The sequence below is a fragment of the Sander vitreus genome, chromosome 13 (assembly GCF_031162955.1).
Source record: "Sander vitreus isolate 19-12246 chromosome 13, sanVit1, whole genome shotgun sequence".
NCBI lineage: Eukaryota > Metazoa > Chordata > Actinopteri > Perciformes > Percidae > Sander > Sander vitreus.
In genome coordinates, this window is record NC_135867.1 from 203,952 (window position 1) to 220,533 (window position 16,582).

A 16,582-nucleotide genomic window follows, 5' to 3' on the forward strand; every position below is an offset into this window, starting at 1 on the left:
ATGCACCTGTAGATGAATATTGAGAGGATTCTTCTCCGCTCTGTCATTTGCTTGCTTTCCTCACTACTGTTTTTCTTCTTATGCAATTCGCTTTAGCTGAACAACAAATTAGATGAGTTTCTCTCACCAAAAGCTGATGTTATAGATAGTTTTTGAAAAATTAGAGCGACAGACACTCAACGTTGGTCCAACTTGGACTGACAGCCAACGGTCAAATGAGTGCAGTCCTGCTGCTGATATTTTAACTACATGAAACAGATGGCCGCCCACCAAGCAACGTGATATCATGACTTTGCGTAAACATACACGCCACTTTCTAAAGCCACGTGGCGTGTTATCGCCAGGCTACAGTTGGGTTTACCAAACGTCACACGCAGGTTGGGTTTAGGAAAAGAACAAATGTGGAAAGGAAACATCACACACAGGACACAAAGGAAACATCACACGTGGGACACAATCCCCGGTCTCCTGAGTGAAAGTCCTGTGTTTGACCAACCTCCCTACGCAGATTTTTGGCCTTTCATACTACACGACGTCAATTGACACGCAATCGCAAGGTAATGTAAGTCAATGGAGGCCAAAAAGCGTTGATAAACACGCTAAAAAGAGAGTATGCGTCTTGATAACACGCCAATAATGGCGTACAAATTGGCGTGTCATACATACGCCTCTTCATGAGGTCTGCACCAAGAGTCAAGTTCTGTCCGAGGCGTCTGCCTGTTAAAGGGAAGTCTTTCGACGCAGCTGTCGCACTAAATGCTTGCTCTCGGTGGGAATTGTTGGCTCTGTAAATAACAGTGTGGTCTAGACGACTCTAACTGTAAACTGTCCTGAGAGACTTCTGGTATGATTGGACACTATAAATAAAAAAGCCACGCTGCATTAAGCGGTATTTGTTTCCCTTTTATTAATTTTCTGATTACATCAGAGGCTGCAAAAATGTAAAAGAAATATAAAAAGAAATGTATAAAAATTACCAAGCAGTATCTCTTTAATCATCAGGAGAAGAATCTTCACTCAGACATATTTTTCTCAATAGTTTTTTCTAATTTCACATCTGCATCTTGTTCGTCCATCAGTGGAGTTCTGCCTCCATCTAGTGGCTGAAACAAAGAACAACATGTTTTCTTCTCCCTTTGAATCACTTTCATAGTCAACGTTTACTTAATAAAACAGGCTTAAACAGAATCTAATCTAAAGATGACAATAGTTAATGTGTAACAATCAGTTATTACAGAGATTCATCATCACACTCTACAGTTTCTTGCTTTAGCTTCTTATTAATTCCAGCTTTCTGGAAAGGTGTGGATCCACTTCACGGAGAGTACTGATCAGAAGGGAGCTGGCTTCAGTTCCCTTTCTTCGCACCGTGTCGATCAGGTCTCGTGCTTTGTCTGCTCTGCTTTTTGTATTGATTGACTGCATTTCCTCATCATTTATAACACCATCATGAAGGAGTTTATCCAGAAACTGGTTTAGATTAGCATCAGACACTCCTCCTACAAAATCTTTCCGAACTTTGAGCAGCTTTTTCTCTGCTGGGATTGCCTCGCTGGGACCTGAAAAGGACATCAAAAAAAGTTAAACACACAAATTAAAAATGAAATTTTGCATTTTTCACTGGTGGTTTTTCTCTGTAGAGAAATGCTAGGTTTGGATGTCTCTTAATAAAGGCTGATTAAAGCCATAGTGCACAACTATTTTATATGAATGAATGTCCGTTACATTCAAGGCATTGCAGAATGAGTTGCTGCAAAGCTAATTAAGACTATCAGCCCCACACAACTCTGTATTTCTCAGTATTGCAATGTTTACAAAATGGTGTATTCCACCGACTTTCATGCGCAGAAGCTCGAGTGATGCGTTTAAAGTCTCAGCTGAGAAAAGACAACAGCAGTGTTCAGCTTTGGAGTCTCGTCTGCAGAGGTCCCACAGAGACAGACTGTAGGCAGTGCTTTTTCATTTATGTTATCATGGCATGTTTCTTTTTCTAAAGAATATTTTCCACCATTTTTAGGCCTTTATTTTGACAGGACAGCTTTAGACATGACAGGGGAGAGAGAGGCGGAATGACATGCAGCAAAGGGCCGCAGGTCAGAACCGTCGGTGCGTCGAGGACTGAGCCTCTGTATATAGGCGTGCTCTCTACCAGGTGAGCTACCCAGGCGCTGAGTCATGGTACGTTTCTAATGTATGATTTATGTCTACTGACTTGAGTTAGCCTCAGAAGAATAGAGACGTCCCTGCAGGAGGATTCGGCTGGTTTTAGGGACGGATCTTGACGGATCCATCTGAAAAAACCACAAGATTAAAACACCATTAAATAGAATTCCTGTAATCCATTTTCAAATATTGGAAACATCCCTCAATATAATACGATCACGTCCAGATTTGTCTCATTCTGCAGACTAAACTACAAACATGGCTGACTTCCAGCGAGGAGATCATTGCAGGTACCTTTTCAATTCTGGTGTGCACAGTTGAGTTCAGCGATATGTTTTCATAGTACTTATTGGTCTTCATGTTGGTAACCTTAACGACATCTCCGACTGATAATCCGTTGCATTGCTCGGTCTCATCCCCCCACATGAAGATGTCGATGGAATCAGTCTCGTCTTTAAGTTGGAATCGTTGCCTTTTTCTCTTCTTCTTGGTGAACTTCACCTCAATCTTTTCGACATGATTAATCTGAACAAACAAATAGCACAAGTTATTTTAACAAACCGAAATTACCGAAAAGATGCATTTTCTTATCACTCTGACTTTAAGATTGGGTATCACGTCTAATCAACAACTTTATTTGTCATAATTTTCACTTCAAAATTGGAAAATGGATAACAATTTTTGGTATCTTGCGTTATATGTATTATCACTTCAATTAAAAAAATGTCATCAAATCTTAAAAACAAAAAAGATTCATTTTTATCGTATGCATCAAAAAGTTAGGGCTGATGATTAAAGTGATACCAATACCAATAGTGATATTATTTCGATAACAGTTTTTTCTACTTCATTCGATGCCCATAATGTAATGGAAGCATTCAGTTTCGTAAAATACCACCATCACTCCTCCTCGGCCATACTTTGGAACGTTTTGGTGGCATCTTGGGCACACTGAACTGCCAACTCCATCAAATACACCGTCTTCACCACACCACAGACTGTACATGTCAAAAGGTACAGGTTAAATCAAAAAACGCATTAATGTACCATAAATGCCTGTTTCTAGCTTTGCTTCTTCACCTGGAGCCTTTGTGCTTTCTCATCTCACAGATTTCCTTGGAGCGTGGTGCCACCTGGATCAAGTCTTTTACAATAGAAAGTATTACATAGGAACCACTATAGTGAAGCCAGGCTTGCCCAGATCTACCTCGGTGCATCAGATGAGGGATGCAATAGATGTTCCCAATTACCCTTGTGATTTGACCCAAATGTTCTGGTCATGCCCCAAACTGTCCAACTTCTGGCAGCTATTCTTTAATACAATCTCAAAGGTTTTGGAGTTGAAGATCTGTACGTTCCCTCATATAGCTAGCTATAGATAGCTATTTTTGGCAGGCCTCCAGATGGCAATTAGAGCAACGGCTACTAATTGCTTGTAATTGCTTTTACCTCTCTGATTGCCCATCAGAGGATCTTGCATCTTTGGAAGTCACCCTCGTCTTTTAAGAACTGGCTGTGTGATACTTGATCTTGCTTAAAACTTGAGGAAATAAAGTCTGCTCTTAGAGGTTCCTCCGATAAGTTGTATTCTTATTGGAAGTCGCTGATCCACCATGTTAAACAGCGTCCCCCCTGGGAAAATGTCACTGTAGCGGCCTATGTCACTGTAATGGCCTGCTACCCACGCGTCAAAACGTTTTATGGTCACGATTCATCTCGTAGCTTGTAAGTAACTTCTCCGGTTTAAACTCACCTTCAGTAGCGTTTCCTTTGACACTCACTTCTGTCTTGTCACAAAATGACTTGACTTCTTTAATGGAGTAAACTGTCAGACCGCCGGGCTAAATTAGATACCAAAAAATGAAAGTACAGTTTCATCAATGTTCAGTTCTTAATGCAGAATTAAGACATTTTAAACAGATGTTAGCATCAGTAGAACAGAGTTGTCTCTGCTGCTGCTACCTTGGAGGTTTTGGAGGATTCGGTTGATTTCAGGGACGAAGCTTGCTTCTCGGTCTTCATTTCGGTCTTCACGGATCCAACAGGATCCATCTGAACAAACCACGAGATTAAACACAATTAGATAAAAATTTTCAAAATACACGAAGCAAAAGCTATACCTCAGACATCGTGGACAAAGCCAGTGAATGAGTCCGTACTTCTGCTTACAGTTGAGGAGGCAGGTTTGAGTCCACACAGTTAAAACAATGTGGTCATACGTGGCTCAGACCATCTCTTAATGTGGTCTAAGCATACTTTTTTTCAGGAGAAATTAACACAGGAGAAAGTGTTTAATTAATACTCACTTTCTCCTTTTTTTGTTTGAGGTTTGTTGGCAGTCGGAGGTGCTCTCAGTGGAGGAAGTAACATGTCAATACTCTTATCTGAAGGTAGTGGAAGATACCAACTTAAATCATGTTTCACCAACCTGCCTGCCGCTCTAGTTATCTAAAATAAATGCTTAAATGTATTTGGAAACGTCAAATATTTTATTTTTTCCAACTATGACTTTGTTAATCCTCAAAATAAAAAGCCATTCAAACTCACAGCCCCCCACCCCCCTCTTTTGAACAATGCTTTAGCCCTTTATTTCCCGCCCATAGGCCGAGAACAAAGCGGGTACTTTCACTTTCATGTCGTGTGAACAAATATGTCATAAATATTGCTTGGTGCCGTCAGTTGTGTTAGTCAGCGAGGTAAAGCAGCTTTCCAACACTGACACAGTCAGCTGTTCAGCCTCAGTCTGTGGTGGAAGAAGTATTCATAACTTTAGTAAAAATACAAAAACTAAAAGTCCATTCAAAATTTGACCTCAATGAAAGTTTTAGTAGCAAAATAAAGAATCAATCCTTTAAAAGTGTAACCTTTTTTATTATAGTATTTAATTATTATTACTGATTCATTAACATCTAAGCAGCATATTGATGTTGCAGCTTGTAATGTGGAGCTATAAAAAAACATTTTATAAACTGTAAATGTTTTTATGTAAAGGAACTGCTGTCAGATGAACGGAGCCCTGGAGGTGACATGGACGGGGTTTTTTATGCGCGCGCTCAAGTTATTAAGGTATTCTCGGTCTAATGTTAGACTACATTGCAAAAATATCACCATGCATTCATAACATCGTGATTCAGTGAGAGTGAGCCAAAAACATCGGAAAGTATGTTTTTGTGCCATTTCTTTATTTACATTTTGTCAAAAAGAAAAATCAATAACAAAAGTCTCCTCGGCTGTGAACCGCTCCTGGCGTGCGCCCATGGATGTATTAAAAGAGCGTGCGCCTAGCAAATCCACCATTATAATAGCAATCTGCCATGGAACAAGCACGTCTGGCTTTTAAAGGGAATGTGAGATAACGCTCTGATTGGTTTATTGCACGTTACGCCCAAACCACACCTATGAGTAATGTAGCTGCTTCAGACCAACCCATTTTAGATTTGCGTCGGGCGCAAGAGTCATTTATCCCGCCGGTATAATAGCAACAGCACCCGAGATCCGCCCACAAAGTTACTTGCGTTTGGCGTTTGATAGTTGCGTTTCAGATCGTTAAAATAGGGCCCTAGATGTGAAATTACTTTGGATAAATCCCACTGGTTGAATCAGCTTGACTTCCCTCAGTTATCAGCTGAGGAATCAGCTAGCTTGGACAAATTGATTACTATTGAAGACTTAAGGGTGGCAGTACAGAGTATGCAAAAAGGAAAATCACCGGGCTTTGATGGGATTCCCTCAGAATTCTATGCAACTTTTTTGGGAACAGGTGGTCCCTTTCCTTCTTCACATGATTAACTTCTCTATTGAAAAGGGTGAATTCTCAAGGGATGTTAACACAGCCTTAATTTCCTTTCTCTTGAAAAAGGATAAGGATCCTACAGAGTGTTCTAGCTATCGACCTCTGAGCTTGCTTAACGCTGATATAAAAATCTTTGCAAAGCTCCTAGCCCATCATTTGGAGTCTCAAATGGCAAAATTAGTGAACTCCGACCAAACAGGATTCATAAGAACGAGACGAGCAGCAGATAATGTTAGATGTCTTCTCCACATTGTTGATGTGGCAGAGGACAGTAAGACCCCAATGTCACTTCTTTCTCTTGACGCAATGAAAGCCTTTGACAGACTTGAGTGGCCGTTTTTATGGTCAGTCTTAGAGGTGATGGGCCTTGGTAAAACTTTCATTGGTATGATTAAAGTCCGAGTCTTAACCGGACGCACCTCCTCCTCTTTATTTCCAGTTTCTAGATCCTCCCGCCAAGGTTGCCCCTTGAGTCCTGCATTATTTGTCATTTCCCTAGAGCCGCTGGCTCAAGCCATTCGCCAATCGGTTATGGTGTCACCAATATGCATTTGTAATACACAGCATCATCTCTCATTGTTTGCGGACAATGTTTTGGTCTTTTTAGAAAACCCATCTCAGTCTCTTCCTCACCTTCTATCTTTATGCAAGAAGTATGGAAGCTTATCAGGCTTTAAAATTAACTGGTCAAAGTCTGCACTACTTCTTTAAATGACTCTGCCCGCAACTCAACCATCTCTGCTAACATCCCCATACGGAAAAATGGATGGGTCTCCCCATGTCGATTCAAGCCCGTACCTCAGTGGTTAAAATGAATGTTTTACCTAGGATTCATTTTGTGAGCTCTATGCTACCTCTCCCCTCCTGCTGGCTATTGGCGTAAATTACAATCAGCGGTATCTAAATGTATCTGGAAAGGCAAACGGCCGCGACTTAAGATGTCTACTCTACAGAGAAGGAAAGAGGATGGTGGCCTCTCAGTTCCCAACTTCAAACATTATTTTTGGTCCTTCTTGTTGAGGCCCCTCCTCACTTGGTTTAACCCAGATGTGTCCGTTTGCTGGCGTACCTTAGAAAGTGCTATGACAGAGCCTTGGTCACTCCATTACGTTCTTTTTGCCAATGTTTCTAACAAACAGTGTCAACTACGCTTTGGCCCCATTATCTCACATCTTATCAAGACTTGGAGATTGGCTGAAACATACTGCCATATAGCTTGTAACTGGCACACTTTTTCCCCTTTATTCAATAATAGAGCACTCCTGATTGGTGAGAGGCCGATAATAGCCCCACAATGGGAACAAAGGGGACTTCATTGTCTAAAAGACATTTTTAGCGAGGTTGGCTTGTTACCTTTTTCTGACTTGCAGAACACATTCAATCTACCACGTTCCTCTTTTTTCTTTTACCTTCAATTAAGATCAGCACTCAACATTTTATAAACTGTAAATGTTTTTATGTAAAGGAACTGCTGTCAGATGAACGGAGCCCTGGAGGTGACATGGACGGGGTTTTTTTATGTGCGCGCGCACACGCAAAAATAAAAACAACTTCATAACTCGCATGCACGCTTTCAATAAGTTGCACATGCATTACAGTCATGTCATTTAGCTGATGCTTTTATTCAAAGCGACTTACAATTGCTATATATGTCAGAGGCCACACGCTTCTGGAGCAAATAGGGGTTAAGTGTCTTGCTCAGGGACACACTGGTTGATGTATCACAGTGGGAATCAAACCCAGATCTCCCACACCAAAGGCATGTGTCATATCCACTGCACCATCACCACCAACATGTGTGTTAGTAAATAGCGCGTGCAACTTACTGAAGCATGCATGCGAGTAATAAAGTGCATGTGCAATGGCGCCGTCCCGCTTCAATTCTGCCCGGTTGTGCCACCTGTTCGGTGCTCCTCTTCAGAGATACGTTAGGGGTAGAAGCCTGTTTGTGTATTTATTATCTGTGTAATCATCTAGCTATTTTATCACACTTGTGAACTATTGTACTCCTTGAAAGTACCGAACACATTCAGCTGTGGGCAGCTTCTTTTTACAAACTGTGATGCCAACTGTTAAACTTCAAAGCTTTAAACGCTAAAGTTGCTAAATTTTCAACCCTTCTGAAGCGTGTAATCCAACGGGAGTTTTACCGGCAGATGAACACAGACCACCTGGTACTGGAGACATTCATCTGCATGTACGGCAGAAATGAAAATCTGCAGATTTTCCCTTAAAGTTACCAGCTAACGCTAGCGGTAGCTTGGTTACATCAACAAATCTAGTTGTAGTCTTACAATGTGCAACCCAGTCTCACGGCAGTTCAAGAAATGGTCACGTAATTTAATCTATTGATTCATGTACACGGACACGTTTAACTCGTTTTTTTCGTGCTGGTCAGCCAGTTTTTTAAACTAATGGATTAAGAGTGACTATGGCAGCGAGTAGTATGAAAGGCTGAAAATCTGCGTATGGAGGTTGGTTGAGGGAGGGCGGATGGGTCAAACAGGACTTTCACCCAGGGGATCATGTCACGTGTAACGTTTCCTTTCCCCGTTTCCCCGGAGTCGTGCTGTGATCACAAAAGATGCTTCCCATTGAAATACATTAATGTAACAAACGTGCTGTCCATCACGGAAAAATAAACGAGATAAACGTGTCCGTGTACACGAATCAATAGATTAAGGATTACGTAAATTACGTGACCATTTCACGAACTGCCGTGAGACTGTGTTGCAGTGTGTGACCCTGCAAGATCCCCAGTCTTTACATATTATGACAGTCTTTAACGTTAGATGTGAGATGATTGTCTTTAGACTTTAAGACTTTAGTCTTTTCAAAGTCTGTTCAAAGTCTGCTATTGTTTGGTAGGCATAAAGTGAACGTGCAACTTATTTAAAGCATGCATGCCCTTTAGTAAAACACACGTGCGAGTTATAAATCGTGCACACGCTTTTAAAGAAATAATGGTCCCTGTCACCTCCAGGGCTCTGAGATAGTTATGATTTGACACTATGAATAAAATGTATTGAAACAGCTACGCTGTATTAAGCGGTATTTGTTTCTCTTTTAATTATTTGCACATCTCAAGTTTTTTCTCTCCAATCAACTTCTACTCAGCCAGTGTAAACATGACAACATTGAAATGGATTGGACACGTAATACGTAGAGAGCAAGAAAACATCACGCGAACTGCCCTTCACTGGACACCAGATGGCAAACGTAAAAGAGGACGACCCAAGAATACCTGGCGCAGGACGGTGGAGGGAGAGCTGAAGACCCTACATCACACCTGGGGCTCTATCAAGACACTGGCCCAAAACAGATAAGAGTGGGAAAGCTTTGTTGCTGCCCTACATAACAACAGGCATTATAGGCAGTAAGTAGCTAAACTACAAACATGGCTGACTGCCAGCGAGGAGATCACTGCAGGTACCTTTTCAATTCTGGTGTGCACAGTTGAGTTCAGCAATATGTTTTCATAGTACTTATTGGTCTTCATGTTGGTAACCTTAACGACATCTCCGACTGATAATCCGTTGCATTGCTCGGTCTCATCCCCCCACATGAAGATGTCGATGGAATCAGTCTCGTCTTTAAGTTGGAATCGTTGCCTTTTTCTCTTCTTCTTGGTGAACTTCACCTCAATCTTTTCGACATGATTAATCTGAACAAACAAATAGCACAAGTTATTTTAACAAACCGAAATTACCGAAAAGATGCATTTTCTTATCACTCTGACTTTAAGATTGGGTATCACGTCTAATCAACAACTTTATTTGTCATAATTTTCACTTCAAAATTGGAAAATGGATAACAATTTTTGGTATCTTGCGTTATATGTATTATCACTTCAATTAAAAAAATGTCATCAAATCTTAAAAACAAAAAAGATTCATTTTTATCGTATGCATTAAAAAGTTAGGGCTGATGATTAAAGTGATACCAATACCAATACCAATATTATTTCGATAACAGTTTTTTTCTACTTCATTCGATGCCCATAATGTAATGGAAGCATTCAGTTTCGTAAAATACCACCATCACTCCTCCTCGGCCATACTTTGGAACGTTTTGGTGGCATCTTGGGCACACTGAACTGCCAACTCCATCAAATACACCGTCTTCACCACACCACAGACTGTACATGTCAGAAGGTACAGGTTAAATCAAAAAACGCATTAATGTACCATAAATGCCTGTTTCTAGCTTTGCTTCTTCACCTGGAGCCTTTGTGCTTTCTCATCTCACAGATTTCCTTGGAGCGTGGTGCCACCTGGATCAAGTCTTTTACAATAGAAAGTATTACATAGGAACCACTATAGTGAAGCCAGGCTTGCCCAGATCTACCTCGGTGCATCAGATGAGGGATGCAATAGATGTTCCCAATTACCCTTGTGATTTGACCCAAATGTTCTGGTCATGCCCCCAAACTGTCCAACTTCTGGCAGCTATTCTTTAATACAATCTCAAAGGTTTTGGAGTTGAAGATCTGTACGTTCCCTCATATAGCTAGCTATAGATAGCTATTTTTGGCAGGCCTCCAGATGGCAATTAGAGCAACGGCTACTAATTGCTTGTAATTGCTTTTACCTCTCTGATTGCCCATCAGAGGATCTTGCATCTTTGGAAGTCACCCTCGTCTTTTAAGAACTGGCTGTGTGATACTTGATCTTGCTTAAAACTTGAGGAAATAAAGTCTGCTCTTAGAGGTTCCTCCGATAAGTTGTATTCTTATTGGAAGTCGCTGATCCACCATGTTAAACAGCGTCCCCCCTGGGAAAATGTCACTGTAGCGGCCTATGTCACTGTAATGGCCTGCTACCCACGCGTCAAAACGTTTTATGGTCACGATTCATCTCGTAGCTTGTAAGTAACTTCTCCGGTTTAAACTCACCTTCGTAACGTTTCCTTTGACACTCACTTCTGTCTTGTCACAAAATGACTTGACTTCTTTAATGGAGTAAACTGTCAGACCGCCGGGCTAAATTAGATACCAAAAAATGAAAGTACAGTTTCATCAATGTTCAGTTCTTAATGCAGAATTAAGACATTTTAAACAGATGTTAGCATCAGTAGAACAGAGTTGTCTCTGCTGCTGCTACCTTGGAGGTTTTGGAGGATTCGGTTGATTTCAGGGACGAAGCTTGCTTCTCGGTCTTCATTTCGGTCTTCACGGATCCAACAGGATCCATCTGAACAAACCACGAGATTAAACACAATTAGATAAAAATTTTCAAAATACACGAAGCAAAAGCTATACCTCAGACATCGTGGACAAAGCCAGTGAATGAGTCCGTACTTCTGCTTACAGTTGAGGAGGCAGGTTTGAGTCCACACAGTTAAAACAATGTGGTCATACGTGGCTCAGACCATCTCTTAATGTGGTCTAAGCATACTTTTTTTCAGGAGAAATTAACACAGGAGAAAGTGTTTAATTAATACTCACTTTCTCCTTTTTTTTGTTTGAGGTTTGTCGGCAGTCGGAGGTGCTCTCAGTGGAGGAAGACACGTCAAAACTCTTATCTGAAGGTAGTGGAAGATACCAACTTAAATCATGTTTCACCAACCTGCCTGCCGCTCTAGTTATCTAAAATAAATGCTTAAATGTATTTGGAAACGTCAAATATTTTATTTTTTTCCAACTATGACTTTGTTAATCCTCAAAATAAAAAGCCATTCAAACTCACAGCCCCCCACCCCCCTCTTTTGAACAATGCTTTAGCCCTTTATTTCCCGCCCATAGGCCGAGAACAAAGCGGGTACTTTCACTTTCATGTCGTGTGAACAAATATGTCATAAATATTGCTTGGTGCCGTCAGTTGTGTTAGTCAGCGAGGTAAAGCAGCTTTCCAACACTGACACAGTCAGCTGTTCAGCCTCAGTCTGTGGTGGAAGAAGTATTCATAACTTTAGTAAAAATACAAAAACTAAAAGTCCATTCAAAATTTGACCTCAATGAAAGTTTTAGTAGCAAAATAAAGAATCAATCCTTTAAAATTGTAACCTTTTTTATTATAGTATTTAATTATTATTACTGATTCATTAACATCTAAGCAGCATATTGATGTTGCAGCTTGTAATGTGGAGCTATAAAAAAACATTTTATAAACTGTAAATGTTTTTATGTAAAGGAACTGCTGTCAGATGAACGGAGCCCTGGAGGTGACATGGACGGGGTTTTTTATGCGCGCGCTCAAGTTATTAAGGTATTCTCGGTCTAATGTTAGACTACATTGCAAAAATATCACCATGCATTCATAACATCGTGATTCAGTGAGAGTGAGCCAAAAACATCGGAAAGTATGTTTTTGTGCCATTTCTTTATTTACATTTTGTCAAAAAGAAAAATCAATAACAAAAGTCTCCTCGGCTGTGAACCGCTCCTGGCGTGCGCCCATGGATGTATTAAAAGAGCGTGCGCCTAGCAAATCCACCATTATAATAGCAATCTGCCATGGAACAAGCACGTCTGGCTTTTAAAGGGAATGTGAGATAACGCTCTGATTGGTTTATTGCACGTTACGCCCAAACCACACCTATGAGTAATGTAGCTGCTTCAGACCAGCCCATTTTAGATTTGCGTCAGGGCGCAAGAGTCATTATCCGCCGGTATAATAGCAACAGCACCCGAGATCCGCCCACAAAGTTACTTGCGTTTGGCGTTTGATAGTTGCGTTTCAGATCGTTAAAATAGGGCCCTAGATGTGAAATTACTTTGGATAAATCCCACTGGTTGAATCAGCTTGACTTCCCTCAGTTATCAGCTGAGGAATCAGCTAGCTTGGACAAATTGATTACTATTGAAGACTTAAGGGTGGCAGTACAGAGTATGCAAAAAGGAAAATCACCGGGCTTTGATGGGATTCCCTCAGAATTCTATGCAACTTTTTTGGGAACAGTTGGTCCCTTTCCTTCTTCACATGATTAACTTCTCTATTGAAAAGGGTGAATTCTCAAGGGATGTTAACACAGCCTTAATTTCCTTTCTCTTGAAAAAGGATAAGGATCCTACAGAGTGTTCTAGCTATCGACCTCTGAGCTTGCTTAACGCTGATATAAAAATCTTTACATAGCTCCTAGCCCATGTTTGGAGTCTCAAATGGCAAAGTAGTGAACTCCGACCAAACAGGATTCACATAAGAGCAGGCAGGCAGCAGATGTCTTCGTCTTTCTCATTGTTATTGTGAGAGGACAGTAAGACTAATGTCACTTCTTTCTCTTGGCCTTAATGAAAGCGCTGGCAGACTTGAGTGGCGTTTTATGGTCAGTCTTAGGGTGATAGACCTTGTTGCAAAACTTTCATTGGTATGATTAAAGGTCCAGTCTTAACGGACGCACCTCCTCCTCTTATTTCCAGTTTCTAAGATCCTCTCTCCGCCAAGGTTGCCCCTTAGGTCTACATTATTTGTCATTTCCCTGAGCCGCTGGCTCAAATATTATTCATAGTCGGTTATGGTGTCACCAATATGCATTGTAATACACAGCATCATCTCTCATTGTTTGCGGGCTGATGTTTTGGTCTTTTTAGAAAACCCATCTCAGTCTCTTCCTCTGCCTTCTATCTTTATGCAAAAGTATGGGAAGCTTATCAGGCTTTAAAATTAACTGGTGAGTCTACTTCTTTCGTAGCTCTGCCATAGCTCAGCCATGCTGCTAGCATCTTATACGGAAAATGGATGGGTCTCCCCACATGTCGATTCAAGCCCCGTGCCTCAGTGGTTAAAATGAATGTTTTACTGATTCATTTTGTGAAGCTCTATGCTGCCTCTCCCCCTCCTGCTGGCTATTGGCGTGGGTGCAATCAGCGGTGTCTAAATGTGTCTGGAAGGCAAGCGACGCGAGCTTAAGATGTCTACTCTGCAGAGAAGGAAGAGGATGGTGAGCTGCTCTCAATTCCCCAACTAGAAACATTATTTTTGGTCCTTCTTGTTGGGGCCCTCCTCACTTGGTTTAACCCAGATGTGTCCGTTTGCTGGTGTACCTTAGAAAGTGCTATGACAGAGCCAGGTCACTCCATTCGTTCTTTGCCAATGTTTCCTAACAGTGTCAGCTACGCTTTGGCCCCATTATCTCACATCTTATCAAGACTTGGAGATTGGCTGAAACATACTGCCATATAGCTTGTAACTGGCACACTTTTTCCCCTTTATTCAATAATAGAGCACTCCTGATTGGTGAGAGGCCGTGTAGCCCCACAATGGGAACAAAGGGGACTTCATTGTCTAAAAGACATTTTTAGCTTGAGGTTGGCTTGTTACCTTTTTCTGACTTAGAACACATTCAATCCTACCACGTTTCCTGCTTTTTCACCTTCCAATTAAGATCAGCACTCAAGGCATACGGTGTTCCTTGGCAGAGGCCTTTGCCCATCCATCCTATCCGGAAGTTATTTACTGTGCAGCCTAAAAACTGTGGTATGGTATCTAGGCTTTATCAGTTCTTAGTGATATCTGCCCTTCCTATTGAGAGGATCTGGGCACGCGATTGCCCAGGCCTGAGTATCGATCTTGACTGGCATGACGTATGGTCTAACATTCCAGAAGTATCACGCAATCCAGACCATCAGCATATTCATTACAATTTCATTCATAGGACATATCTCACCCCCGTGAAAATGCACCACATGAAAATAATTAACAGCCCTTTATGCACTTTCTGCCCAATAAAAGCACAAGGCACATATCTTCACATGATCTGGCAGTGCTCTCCCGTTGGTCAGTTCTGGAACAATATTGCATCCAAAAATTCCACCTTGATTAATGTTACTGTGCCTGTTACTGTCAAAGTCTTGATTCTGAATGATCTGTCAGCCTTTCAGCTCTCTAGAACTAAAAAACGTGCTGTATTTGCTGGACTTACAGCTGCAAAGAAAATGATTGCAACCCGTTGGAAACCACCTCATGATCTGTCTATCCGTCCATGGACCCTTTCCTTTTTGGATGTTGTGTATATGGAACTCTCTACAGCGTGCATCAGTGGAGCGCCAGGAAAGACTCTGGACACTTGGCTCAGCATCGCTGAATCATTGAGGCTGTAGCCTTGTGCTGCAGCCTTTGCCTTAACTTGCGCATGTGTTTGGTCCCTTGTCTTGTGTCTGTCTGTGTGTGTGTCTGTTTCTGCATGTGTTGTTTTGTCTCCCTCCCTCCCATCTTTCCTCTCTATGTTTTTTGGCCCTGGGACGCGTTCTCAAGTCTCAGTGTACTGTTTGTAATTGTTTGTCACTGTGTATAATTCCTAAATATAAAAAAATTAAAAACAAAAAACAGACATAGATGTGAAATAATTGTCTTTAGATGTGAGATGGTGTCAGACTTTAGTCTTTTCAAAGTCTGTTCAAAGTCTGCTATTGTTTGGTAGGCATAAAGTGCACGTGCAACTTATTTAAAGCATGCATGCCCTTTAGTAAAACACACGTGCAAGTTATAAATCGTGCACACGCTTTTAAAGAAATAATGGTCCCTGTCACCTCCAGGGCTCTGAGATAGTTATGATTTGACACTATGAATAAAATGTATTGAAACAGCTACGCTGTATTAAGCGGTATTTGTTTCTCTTTTAATTATTTGCACATCTCAAGTTTTTTCTCTCCAATCAACTTCTACTCAGCCAGTGTAAACATGACAACATTGAAATGGATTGGACACGTAATACGTAGAGAGCAAGAAAACATCACGCGAACTGCCCTTCACTGGACACCAGATGGCAAACGTAAAAGAGGACGACCCAAGAATACCTGGCGCAGGACGGTGGAGGGAGAGCTGAAGACCCTACATCACACCTGGGGCTCTATCAAGACACTGGCCCAAAACAGATAAGAGTGGGAAAGCTTTGTTGCTGCCCTACATAACAACAGGCATTATAGGCAGTAAGTAAGTAAGTCTTTGTCCATCTGTGGAGTTCTGCCTCCATCTAGTGGCTGAAACAAAGATCAACATGTTTTCTTCTCCCTTTGAATCAGTTTCAGATCAAAGTTCACTTAATAAAACCGGTTCAAACAGGTTCTAATCTAAAGATGACAATAGTTAATCAGTTATTTTAGAGATTCATCATCACACTCCACAGCTTCTTGCTTTATCTTCAGATTAACGTCAGCTCTCTGGAAAGCTTTAGTTCCCTTTCTTCGCACCGTGTCGATCACTTCTCGGGCTTTGTCCGCTCTGGTTTTTGTTCTGACTGACTGCATTTCCTCATCATTTATAACTCTACTGTCAAGAAGTTTATACGTAACTATTAACTATAGAAGCATGATGAAATCAGCAAAGAAAGATACATTGCAGACGTTTACTGTATTAAGAGAATCTCAAAGTTCTGACATCTTGAAATTAAGAGAAAAGAAAATGTTTGTGTGTTTATCACTTTAATGTTGCAGCTTGAACCGTTTTTTTTATTTGTTATTATACAGTTTATTCTGATTCTAATCTAATTAAAGTTAAAATCTTAATCTATAATACATCCGGATTTGTTTGTTGAGTATATTTGTCCAAGTAAAAGTACAAAGACGCAGAAGAAAAAAATGAAAATACTTTGTTTGTGTGAGTCTTTTTGTTTGTTAAAAAACATAGATCTTTAGTTTACTTTTTGGGATAAATACTTGTCTTTGGTTTACGTCCAAACTTTTTCTGCAAA

At 40.9% G+C, this 16,582-nt stretch overlaps 2 protein-coding genes across 2 annotated transcripts; both read right to left on the reverse strand.

Annotated features, from left to right (window-relative positions):
• Positions 1-882: 882 nt before the first annotated feature.
• On the reverse strand, positions 883-2,725 carry LOC144528098 (caspase recruitment domain-containing protein 18-like). Its single transcript, XM_078266551.1, has 3 exons — positions 2,458-2,725; positions 2,213-2,291; positions 883-1,559 (listed from the first exon to the last, which is right to left on the reverse strand). Exons 1-3 carry the CDS (start codon positions 2,587-2,589, stop codon positions 1,270-1,272), a joined length of 501 nt encoding a protein of 166 aa, XP_078122677.1. The 5' UTR covers positions 2,590-2,725; the 3' UTR covers positions 883-1,269.
• A 932-nt stretch (positions 2,726-3,657) lies between these two features.
• Positions 3,658-16,139, reverse strand: LOC144528171 (uncharacterized). The gene is made up of 7 exons (XM_078266648.1): positions 16,010-16,139; positions 11,403-11,479; positions 11,059-11,148; positions 10,851-10,937; positions 9,390-9,620; positions 4,126-4,215; positions 3,658-4,004 (listed from the first exon to the last, which is right to left on the reverse strand). Exons 1-7 carry the CDS (start codon positions 16,137-16,139, stop codon positions 3,852-3,854), a joined length of 858 nt encoding a protein of 285 aa, XP_078122774.1. The 3' UTR covers positions 3,658-3,851.
• Positions 16,140-16,582: the final 443 nt, after the last annotated feature.